This window comes from Chrysemys picta, chromosome 7 (genome assembly GCF_011386835.1).
Source record: "Chrysemys picta bellii isolate R12L10 chromosome 7, ASM1138683v2, whole genome shotgun sequence".
NCBI lineage: Eukaryota > Metazoa > Chordata > Testudines > Emydidae > Chrysemys > Chrysemys picta.
In genome coordinates, this window is record NC_088797.1 from 84,189,999 (window position 1) to 84,202,571 (window position 12,573).

At 38.6% G+C, this 12,573-nt stretch overlaps 1 protein-coding gene across 4 annotated transcripts in view; it reads right to left on the reverse strand.

The window, feature by feature from the left end:
- Positions 1-312: 312 nt before the first annotated feature.
- Positions 313-12,573, reverse strand: part of DNAJC12 (DnaJ heat shock protein family (Hsp40) member C12) — a 33,807-nt gene continuing 21,546 nt past the window's right edge. For 3 of the 4 annotated variants that reach the window (XM_065553481.1, XM_065553479.1, XM_024101093.3), the window contains one exon: positions 11,427-11,938. Coding sequence is in view for 2 of the 4 variants with exons in the window: in XM_024101093.3 (XP_023956861.2) it covers positions 11,861-11,938 (78 nt within the window). In the remaining 2 variants the exon portion in view is untranslated. Of the gene's footprint in view, positions 1,813-4,656; positions 4,859-11,426; positions 11,939-12,573 lie in introns of those variants that run through there. The other variant, XM_005297283.4, reaches the window with a different exon arrangement.

Below are 12,573 nucleotides of genomic sequence, written 5' to 3' on the forward strand. Positions count from 1 at the left end.
ATAATAATACCCAACACAGAACTAACTGATGCATATCGTAGCATCTGAAACTGAAAGACTGAAGCCTTTATTGTGAGTCATTTTATCATTTGCTATGTCATCGCATTAGCTTTATAACATCTTCACTCACTGCATCCCCAGCAAACTTGGTTTCTCCTCATTTATGGATATGAAAGTGGAAGGTAACAGTGTTTGCCTTCAGGAAATTAAAGCTTCTCAATAACCGTATTAGTCATCAGTGCCACTTTCTACTATTATTGAACATGTAGCTATCATCATATTCTGAGAACAAAATGAGCAAACAGGAAACAATTGTGCTCACCCTTCAATTTTACTGAGACTGGAATTTTTAATGACATTATTTGCATTCAGCTTTAATCAGTTCATCAGATGACATTTTTAACTATTAACTTGCCATTTATATCTAACAAGCTTTGGGACTATCAGCATGTTCCCAGTTCCATATAAGTTTTTTCATTTGTGCCAAGACTACAGAGCTACAATGTGAATGGCATTAATGGTATTTTATTTTGCATAACACAAAAATAACTCCACAGTTGTATTGCAAGTATTGGCCAAAGAATTATCTGATACAATAATCATAATATTTAGATAAGATTTCCTTGGCAGCTGCTAACCACAGGGTGGCTGAGCTAGCTGGTTTCCCTGTACAAGCACAGATATAGGAGACATCTTTGTCTCTGTTGATCTGGGGTTACCCTTCCCTGAAGCTCCCAAAGATTCATGAGTTTTGGGGAAGCTTCACACTTTCTCTTCCATTTGGCCCCCCTCAAACTTCCCCCCCATTTGAAGAGATGGTAGCAGAAAACTCCAGGGTATGATCTGGATCCAAGAAATTAAAAGAATAGTCAATATTTATGTCTATATCCTACAGTAACTTAACTTTGTTGCTGTAAAGTTAGCTGGTCATCCAACAGACAAAACACCTTCAATCCACACATCCATTTTAGTGCTATCATTATATCCTATATATAGGTCAGGTTATGACAAGGAAGTAAATAATGCAAAATAAATAAATACTGTCCTAAAAATTTGCAACATTGCCCAAAGAATCAAAGTGTTTCATGTTAATTGTTGCTCATGTTAAAACTTAATGGGCCTGATTTTCCACTATCTCATTTAGTCACTAACACCAGTGCAAAACATTACCAAGTCGGAAAACTCCAATTATTTACACTAGTTTTACATCCACCGTGCATAGGTCTGAATGACTGCACAATGTGCAAGGCAATGGAGTATCAGGCCCAAAATATCTAATTTAGAAATACACACAGCTATATTTAAAATTCATTGGCATTCAGGTTTGGGAGATTATTTTTTAATACCATGAGTTCTTCATCCTGCGAGAAGTATATATGCACAATACATTCTACATGTTTAATATGGACAGAAAAGCCTTCTGATTGTATACTAAAGAAGAACACAGGAAACTGATATAAAACATTGGACCACTTTATGCACATAATTGTTACTTATGCTAATACTGAATAAAGATAGTGCCTCGCCCTCTCAAAAATTCTTCCACCTAAAATACTTATACGAAGTGTGATAACAGATCAGTATTACAAAGCCACATAATTGAACATTCAAATAATGGTGAACAGGCACAAGATACAAACAAGTTTTAACCATGGACAAAAAATACTGCACTGTTGAGCAGATGATTCCATGCTCTTATGTATCTTGGGTTCATACTTTATATTTCATAGTTTCTGAACTTCCTCAGAAGCTCTGAAGGGGCATCACCTGACCAGCGGAAACGCAAGTGCGAGCAATTTGCATCTAAAAATCCTATGAAAAAAGAAAAAAAGGGGAGAGGAAATTAATTATTAAAAGAAACATTTATAACTGACGAGGCTAAAGTAGTTATAGTGTAGTTGTAGCCGTGTCAGTCCCAGAATATTAGAGAGAAAATGTGGGTAAGATAATATCTTTTAATTGGACTCTCTCTCACCAACAAAAGTTGGTCCAATAAAAGATATTACCTCACCCACTTAGGCTAAAGTATGTCTTGATTACTGTGACTAAAATATAAGTCAAATGTAGGTTTTTAGCATGAAGTTTCAGTCCTTTATCGGGGGGGGGAGGGGGTGAAGAGAGAGAACAAAGGTGTCATCTGAACAAAAACTACTAACAAACTGAGCAAATATGGGCAATGAGTCTGTTCTGTTCATTCCCCCTGAAGCATCTAGCACTGGCCACTGTAAGAAGACAGGATACTGTGCTAGATGGACCAATGGTCTGAGCCAGTATAGCCATTCTTATGTTTTCAGCTATATGAAAATAACTTGTGTGTATCAATATATATGGAAAACAAAAAACATGAGCCCTTCGACACTCCACAAGCATGTTACAGAGGAAGTCTTTCAGATATGTTTAACAATCCAAGTAAGTTCTAAAACATAACTGATGTGAAAAGAAAGCCTCATAGAAATTTATTATAGCATAATACTCCTCGATGAAAGAAAGCCATGCAACTTATTTAAATCCATCTAATCAGAGCTTTTGTCAGAGACTACCTAATACAGGGGTTCTCAAACTGGGGGGTTGGGACCCCTCAGGGGGTTGCGAGGTTATTACATGGGGGGTCGCGAGCTGTCAGCCTCCACCCCAACCCCGCTTTGCATCCAGCATTTATAATGGTGTTAAATATATAAAAAAGTGTTTTTAATTTATAAGGGGGGAGGTTGCACTCATAGGCTTGCTATTTGAAAGGGGTCACTAGTACAAAAGTTTGAGAATCACTGACCTAGTACATCAGAAAAAGACAAAACTGAAATTATTTCAAAAAAATTAAAAAAAAACAAAATTTGGAAATCAAAACATCTTTGCACAGTAATATATTAGCTTATTAAAGTCCAACAGCAAAATGGCAATGCAGTCTTAATATGCCTTAAAATGGCAAATATTATAGTCTGCTAAACTTTTAAAGAGCATCATTTGTCTAATGTTAAAATGTAACTCCAGTTATACTTCATGTGTATAAAATTTTCTTATCATATTTGCTACATTCCAAAGATGTCTGGTTTTAAACAAGGGTTTAATCCCTCACAGCTCCACTCACTTCCTATTTGATCAGGCAGTACTTCGTTACATTATAATCACTTGCTGTTCTGTGATGGCCTAAACCCAGAATTATGAAACCACTGCAAGATCAAACAAAAAGAGAAGAGTCTGTACTGATCTAGCATGGAAGAGCCCCTCTAACAAAATAAACAAACTCTTTGAGACAAGGAATAGGTCATCTTCTGTGTTTTTATACAGAACCAAGCACAGTCAGTATTTTAATAACTAAAAGATGTATTAATTTTTGCAGTGGAGGAATTAATGGGACTCAGAATAAGTTCAGAGTTGCCTAGCTCCAATTTATGCCTTTAGGTTTTTTTTAAAAGTTTACAGACTGAGTTTTTTCTTTACACTAAGACCCCCCTGTATACTTCTTCAGAAGTGTAAAAGGTCCTTGTATTAGGTGTAAAGGTCATTTATACCCACTTTAACACTCATGTACATTGCGAGAGCAGTGTAAAAGGGCCTTATTGTAAATGAGAAATAGTTAGCCCCTAAATGTTTAGAGCAGAAAATACCACAAAACTAGATTATTAATTTATATTGCACGTAGCACTGAGGAGCCTTAGTCATGGACCAGGACCCCACTGCTCTGTACAAAACACACAAGATGTCCTTGCTCCAAAGAGTTTACAATCTAAGTATCTGACAAGAGACAACAGATAGATACAGACAGGGAAGAACAAGGAAACAATAAGACAATACTGATCAGCATGATAGGCAGTGATCTCAGAACACCAGCAGTCTAACTGCGGTCAAGTTTTTTTTTTTTGTAGCCATGACAGAAAAAGAGAGTTTAAAGGAGGGTTTTGAAGGAGGACTGTGAAGCAGCGTTGCAGATATTTGCCGGAAGCTCCTTCCAAGCCAGAGGGGCAGCATGAGAGAAAGCACAAAAGGTGCTTGTTTGAAAATTTAACAAGTGGGCAGTGGAGGCTGAAATAATGGGCCACCTTGAGAGAGACATAACTTGAACTTGGTCTGGGATTTGTAATATTTTATAGACAGAAGAATACCGAAATTTGCCTCTTTTGGATGAAAAAGTTGTTACACAGTTCTGTAATAAATTACATCAAAATCCAGGACATAAGTGGTATAAAACTGGGCCCTAACTGAGATAGCTGATTAAATTAAGAGCTTGCAGCAATTGGAATCCTTAGTATTACAATTTGCACCTCTCAGGCCCTGATTTTCAAAATTGTACATATGCAGTTACTTGAATGTGAAGTCATCTTAGTTATGCTCTATGCATACAAGTGGCCAACTGCATGAGCGATCACATTAATTGTACTCACAGTTCTGAAAATCACGTTCTCTGTCTAATATTCTTACAGGTGCACACCAAGTAATAAGACATATGCAAATGTACAGGAAAGTAAGGGAATGGGAATTACTGAAAAAATTATGTAGTCACCCATTTCTTATTCAGTTTATCCTATAAGGCCCAGTCCTGAACATCATACTCAAGCAAAACTCCCACTTAATTGGATGGGAGTTTTCCATGAGTAAAAACTTCAGTATCAGGTAAAATGCCTGGACACTGAAATCTGTCACATCACTGGTTCCACTTACTTGGAGAGTCTGGACTCTTTGCTGATTGTGGTTTCTCATCAGAAGTCTCAGCAGCGTCTTGCTCCCTTCTCTTATCGGACAATCCATCTTTATTGTTTTCAGTCTGTTGGGCCCAAGTGTCATTAGTTATGTCGTTGCTATGATTTAGCTCAGGTGCTTCCAGCATTGGCTCTTTTTTACTTCTGACAGCCCAGTGCATTGACTAAAAAAAATTAAAAACAACAAATGGACAAATCTAAGTTGTATATTAGAGTTTAAACATAACATAGGCTAATTTTCTACTTTAAAGGATTCAGTGTGCAGTTACACAGATTTATTCATTTTAACTAACAGAAGTATGCTCTAGAACACGGATTCTCAACCTTTTTCTTTCGGAGGCCCCCCCCAACATGCTATAAAAACTCCACGGCCCACCTGTGCCACAATAACTGGTTTTCTGCATATAAAAGCCAGGGCCAGTGTTAGGGGGTAGTAAGCAGGACAGTTGCTTGGGGCCCCATGCCACAGGGCCCCCCGCGAAGCTACGTTGCTCAGGCTTCAGCTTCAGTCCCAGGTGGCAGGGCTCAGGGCCCTGGGATTCAGACTCATGTGGTGGGGTTTTGGCTTTCTACCCTGGGTCCCAGTGAGTCTAATGCTGGCTCTGCTTGGCAGACCCCCTGAAACCTGCTCGCGGCCCCCCAGGGGTTCCTGGACCCCTGGTAGAGAACCGCTGCTCTAGAATGCTATAAAAAGGCTTTCTGGAAATTACAGATCATTAGGAAAATGAAACTGAATTTTGGAATTAGCAGTTGAGTAGCTTGGGTGATTGTGACGTTATTTACATAATCTGTAACCGTATAGATCATTGTTGCAACCACTGTTATATATTTGCAGCAAATATTATTCAAAGTTGTCGTGTGAGGTGTCTATGGGAAGGTTATGAATTGCTGGTTATGAGTATGCTCTCTGTATGTGTGTATCATTTTTGTAGTTGAAGTTATGAATATCGGTTCTATACTGTCTGTATATCAAACTTATGCTATGCTTCTGGGTGCCACCCTAGACAAGTTGGTGTCAGCTCTGCCTAGCCTGCTTGATGGCCCATTAAGGACAATCAGTTATACAACTTACCCATTGAGAGAAGGCAGATACACCTTGTGACTCAGCAAAGTATGCAGGGACTTGCCCATGTGACTCCAAACTTCATTTTGCTGTAATTTTCCACAGTAAGAACAAAGAGGTGTTCTTACACCTGGAAGCAACTATAAAAGGCTGATGCCTCATCTCCATCTGGTCTTCAATCCTGCTTTTTACCTCTGGAGGGACTTTGCTACAAACGGAAGCTCTACACAAAGGACTGATGACCCATCCCAGCTGTGGAGGTACTCCAGAGACTTGATTTGAACCTGCAGTTTATTCTATCACTGCTTACAAGCCTGAACCAAGAACTTTGCCATTACTGTGTGTAATTGATTCCATTTAACCAATTCTAGTTTTCATCTATATCTTTTTCCTTCTGTGAATAAACCTTTAGATTTTAGATTCTAAAGGACTGGCAACAGCATGATTTGTGGGTAAGATCTGATTTGTATATTAACCTGGGTCTGGGGCTTGGTCCTTTGGGATCGAGAGAACCTTTTTTTTTTCTTTTATTGGGGTATTGGTTTTCATAACCATTCATCCCCATAACGAGGGGCATTGGTGGTGATACTGGGAAACTGAAATGTCTAAGGGAATTGCATGTGTGACTTGTAATTAGCCAGTGGGGTAAAGCCAAAGTCCTCTCTGTTTGGCTGGTTTGGTTTGCCTTAGAGGTTAAAAAACCCCAGCCTTAGGCTGTAACTGCCCTGCTTTAAGCAATTTGTCCTGAATTGGCACTCTCAGTTGGGTCCTGCCAGAACCAGCATTGTTACAGTGATGTTCATCTAGATTCTATAGTTAAATTTGGATAGGGATAAAGGAGGACAAGTGGAGATGCAGCAAATAATTCTAAGGTATTAATATATTTTGGCCACCATCTGCTCAGTAAAATTTTCAAGAGCACCTATGAGATTTAGAATCTTAGTCCCATTTTCAAAAGTAACATAGGCATTTCAGAGCTTAGTCACTTTTGAAAATGGGACTTAGGCATTTCTGGAAGCGTTACTTCCATCTAACTCCCACTGTAGTCAATGGAAATACTCCTACTGACTTTAACTGGAATTGAATCAAGCTTGGAGGGACTTATCCTCCAATCCTTATATACTTATGTATGGTGCTTTATAGGAAAATGGTCTCGGACATTTTTTCACAACATTTGTTTGCAGGACAATTTGTTTGCTCACCTCTAGTAGGACCCAATCGTGCATGGTACTATATATTTTCAATTCACATTCATGTTAATTAAATTGAGGGTGATCATGATATTGCACGACTGGGACCTAGTAGATGTATGCAAAAAAAAATATCCCACCAGCAAAATTAGTGGAAAAATCCTGAGAATGTCTGTCTGCAAAGCACCAAGCATATCAATAGCTTTATATACATATATACATTCAAACATACATAATTTTCAAAAAGTGTAGGTTTTCCTCAACTTACAAGGAAAACTTAAAGACAGTCTTTCATGGATACAGTTTTCTTTCCAGAGGTAAGGGCGGGGGGGGGGGGGGTCTACATAAGACCTTTCAAGGAAAATGGTGGTATTTTGCTCTTCTGCTTCGTTAAAAAAAGAGAAAACGCAGATGAAATCCTAGACCCACTGAAGTCAATGATAAAATTTCCTCCTCTTGGTGGATCTAAATCCTGGTTTTCTTCTGGCCCTTTCAGACACTCCACCAAATCTCTGATGGATGAATAATGTAACTTGTGTTGTTTCCTGAGCCAACTGGTCTTCCTAGGATGGAGCTGAATTACAACTCCTGACAATCTGTGTGGCAATATGGAGCTTTGAGAGCTTAAAAGCTCTTAGGAGTTGTAGTTAGCTGACCAGGAATTTTGTTCTTTAAGAGTTAATCTATTGCTGTTATCTATTCCATACTTGAAGCAATATTCCCCTGCTTTGACATAACTATTAGGGAAATTATCGTGTAGAGAAGGAGAGTGGTGGTTTAATTTATTTTTATAATGAGATTTTAACATTGTGTATTCAGGGGAACTCTCTCCTTTATTTCTCTGAGAAAAAGATTTCCAAAAAGTATTCATTAGAAAACTGCCATGTCTAGATCACTATCAAAAATACAAAGCACAAGAAGTGTCAGAAATAACCTCTGGATGATGCTGCTGATGTGGTTTTCAGACAAGAGGATACAGATTCACAGGGAGGCCTGCAGTGGTTTTTTTAAGTGTCATCTCACACATCCAAACTAAATGTTCAAATAAATAAAATTTGAGGTAGCAAATGCACCTGAAATGTTTTTATGTTCATATATCACTGTTGTTGTTAAAATAATCTAAGTACCAATGGAAAATAATTCTCTCTCCTTTTCTGAAACTATGGACTGTTGATGGTATCATAAGGGTCAGAAATGAAAACAGTGGTCACTTGGCAGCTGTATAATATATAAGATTTCAGGCCAAAGAGGCGCCCCAAAGGATTTAAAATGTATCTCTGATTCTATGGTATGTAGAGGAGCAGAAAGATAAGTAAACAGGCAGGAAGAGAACAACATTTCTTCGGATCTGTGAGTGATACCCACTTGGACTGATCCAATATCAGAGTCAAGTTGAAACAAACAGTCTATTTAATAAAGCTCTCAATATGCTGGAATTAGAATTTTGGTCCATTTGTAAAGATGGGAATACACTACTAGTTTACTTTGTTTTTGATTCTACCTCATCATGTTACTCTGTTGCCATTAAATATTTCTCCTTGTTTGACCTAAAAAGGCTGGTAACAGTTGGCATATGTCAACTATTTTAATGTCTTTCACTTAAAACCAAGAAGGTGTTGAGGGGGTTGATAGGACCACTATATAATTTGTGGAAAGAAACCTTTCAAGGACCAATGAATTTGTTACATTAAGTAAATGCAGCACAAGACTGGAGGATAACTTAGAATGGGTGCCCTTAAAAACATGACATTTACCTCCTTATCATAATTTGTACTGCTTATTTTAGATCTTGCAGTAATAGAGAGTCTACTGCTGAAATGTTTTAATATTTCTGCATCTCAACTTATCTGTATCTTCCAAATAATGTATTCTTTACAATCCTTTCAAGGGATAGATGCTATACCACGCCCTGAATGTTGTACATTTTTTAATACTTTGCACTTGATAACTGTAAGACATCTTCTGACATTTCATCATTATCATGTTCCTATTACGTTTAGGGCAGTGACGAAGCTCCTCCACTCCTGTCTGTTTCTGGCAAGTCTTTCAATGGTTCCCCAGCTGTGCCCCAGGTTTTTCAGCTCGGCTTTCACAGCTCTTTGCCATGTTGTTTTCGGGTGGCCTTGTTTTTGCTTGCCTTCAGGTGTCCATCTTATTGCTACTCTGGCGATGGAATCAGTTTTCATCCGAAGCACATGACCCATTCATCTCTAATGCCTCCTGGCAATGATGGTGCTCAGATCCTCTTGGCTGCACTGTGTCAATAGATCTTGGTTTGAGATAGTCAAAAGATATGGAGGATTTTTCTGAGTCAGGTGTATGGAATGAAGACAGTTTGGACGTGTCATACTTTCTCATTCCCAAGCATTCTGCACTATAAAGTAGTGTTGACAGTACGCAGCTCTGATAAATCTTGAGTTTGGTTTAGGTGCTGTATTTTGAGGATTTCCAGATTGTATTTAAGCTCCTGAAGGTGTTCCTGGCTTTATTGATTTTGTTCCAGATGTCCTGGCTTGTTCCACCATCCTGGCTGATGGTGCTGCCCAGTATGTAAATGTTTCTACATTGGTGAGAACATAATCCTCTATCCATACTGGTGATGGTGAGGCAATACTAAAGGTCACGATATCTGTTTTATTGCGGTTGATTTTCAGTCCAATTTGCTGGTTGAATGCGTTGAGTCGAGTTGTTTTTTCTTGTAGATGGTGTTGGTTATGTGATAGGAGAACGACATCATCTGCGAAGTCCAGATCTTCAAGGGATGAGAAGAGTGTCCCTTTAATGCCTCTTGGCATGTCTTCTGTAAACCACAGTCAATGGTAATGTTGAAAAGGATTGCAGACATGACACACCCCTCATGTACTCCTGTTTTGACTTCAAAACTCAGCTCACTGTGATCAGCACTGCATGTAAAGTTGAAACAGAAGCTTTTGATGACGTTGATTATTCAAATACAATGGAAAAAGAAATTAAAGAGGGCCACTAAATTGAATTTAATAATGCTAATGTGTCAATTTAGCAAACTGAAGACCTCTCTAGGATGATTCTCTGCTGCTTTTGCTGTCATTATTTTCACTTGTGCAGTTAAGTATAAAATGATACCATTCTCATTTGGTAGTCTTTACATCTGTTTTGCAGAGGTGTAAATAATGACATAAAGTGCAAGACAGTGCAGAATCTGGCCAAATGTGTCCATAGAAGAGATAAAGCATAGAGAGTCCAAGCATCCTAACCCTACCCATTCCCTTCCACAAAGTTCCTTCAACTACCTCTAGGACTGAGGGTTCTACAGCAACTCTCTGATGAAGCAGTTCTGGCAAATAAGTAAGCAAACCATTCTTTGAAGAGCACTGATAGTCCTATTGTGGATCAAGCAGGACTGGAGGTCTGGTAAGCCCTGGCAGCAATTAGAGGTACTACCCAAAATAAATATACTATTAGAAAAAAGCTATAGAGAAGAAATTATTAGATCCAAGGAGCTGTAGTCCTTCTAGGCTCCAACTGTAAGAAACTGGCCTTCTCCAACTACTGATTCATTATTTAACAACTCTGACACAGAAAGAGGCTTATGGCCCAACTAAATCTACCCATTATTCACCTACTTGTGGTAATAAAATGCCATTGGTTATGTACTGTAATTTTTGGTGAAAACAATGCTATTCCTGCTCCGGCTGGCATTGCTCAAACACTTTGCATTTGAACCCCTATTGCAGTAGTGCTATAAATCTGCCACCTGGACTGCTACAGACCACTCGCCAGTTCGTCGGGAATGAAAATCAACATAGCTCCATTTACATCAGTACATCAGTCTTGCAGATTGCAGTCCTGATTCTCTGTTGACTTACTCCTTCTGTAGTCATTAACATGTTGTTGATGTGGTGGTAAATGGCTACGCAGGGCGTAAGGCCCAGGAATGTCAGGAAGCAGTGGAGGGAGGAGGACTCAGCCAGTTGGTCACCACTGCAGTAGCCCAGAGACACCCCCCCATGAACTGAGAGGGGAAAAACAGAGCAGCTAGTCTGGTCCATGTCAACACAGAAGTGGTAACAAACAAGGAAGAAGAGAAAATGGGCCAAATTTATGCCACTCCTGTTGCAGGTGAGACTCTTAATGGCTCTGATGAAACAGATAGTATCGATGCTGAGAAGCAATAATAATACCCAACACAGAACTAACTGATGCATATCGCAGCATCTGAAACTGAAAGACGGAAGCCTTTATTGTGAGTCATTTTATCATTTGCTATGTCATTGCATTAGCTTTATAACATCTTCACTCACTGCATCCCCAGCAACCTTGGTTTCTCCTCATTTATGGATATGAAAGTGGAAGGTAACAATGTTTGCCTTCAGGAAATTAAAGCTTCTCAATAACCGTATTAGTCATCAGTGCCACTTTCTACTATTATTGAACATGTAGCTATCATCATATTCTGAGAACAAAATGAGCAAACAGGAAACAATTGTGCTCACCCTTCAATTTTACTGAGACTGGAATTTTTAATGACATTATTTGCATTCAGCTTTAATCAGTTCATCAGATGACATTTTTTAACTATTAACTTGCCATTTATATCTAACAAGCTTTGGGACTATCAGCATGTTCCCAGTTCCATATAAGTTTTTTCATTTGTGCCAAGACTACAGAGCTACAATGTGAATGGCATTAATGGTATTTTATTTTGCATAACACAAAAATAACTCCACAGTTGTATTGCAAGTATTGGCCAAAGAATTATCTGATACAATAATCATAATATTTAGATAAGATTTCCTTGGCAGCTGCTAACCACAGGGTGGCTGAGCTAGCTGGTTTCCCTGTACAAGCACAGATATAGGAGACATCTTTGTCTCTGTTGATCTGGGGTTACCCTTCCCTGAAGCTCCCAAAGATTCATGAGTTTTGGGGAGGCTTCACACTTTCTCTTCCATTTGCCCCCTCAAATTTCCTCCCATTTGAAGAGATGGTAGCAGAAAACTCCAGGGTATGATCTGGATCCAAGAAATTAAAAGAATAGTCAATGTTTATGTCTATATCCTACAGTAACTTAACTTTGTTGCTGTAAAGTTAGCTGGTCATCCAACAGACAAAACACCTTCAATCCACACATCCATTTTAGTGCTATCATTATATCCTATATATAGGTCAGGTTATGACAAGGAAGTAAATAATGCAAAATAAATAAATAGTCTTAAAAATTTGCAACATTGCCCAAAGAATCAAAGTGTTTCATGTTAATTGTTGCTCATGTTAAAACTTAATGGGCCTGATTTTCCATTATCTCATTTAGTCACTAACACCAGTGTAAAACATTACCAAGTCGGAACTCTCCAATTATTTACACTAGTTTTACATCCACCGTGCATAGGTCTGAATGACTACACAATGTGCAAGGCAATGGAGTATCAGGCCCAAAATATCTAATTTAGAAATACACACAGCTATATTTAAAATTCATTGGCATTCAGGTTTGGGAGATTATTTTTTAATACCGTGAGTTCTTCATCCTGCAAGAAGTATATCCGCACAATACATTCTATATGTTTAGCGACAAGTATAGCTACATAGATTCATAGATTCTAGGACTGGAAGGGACCTCGAGAGGTCATCGAGTCCAGTCCCCTGC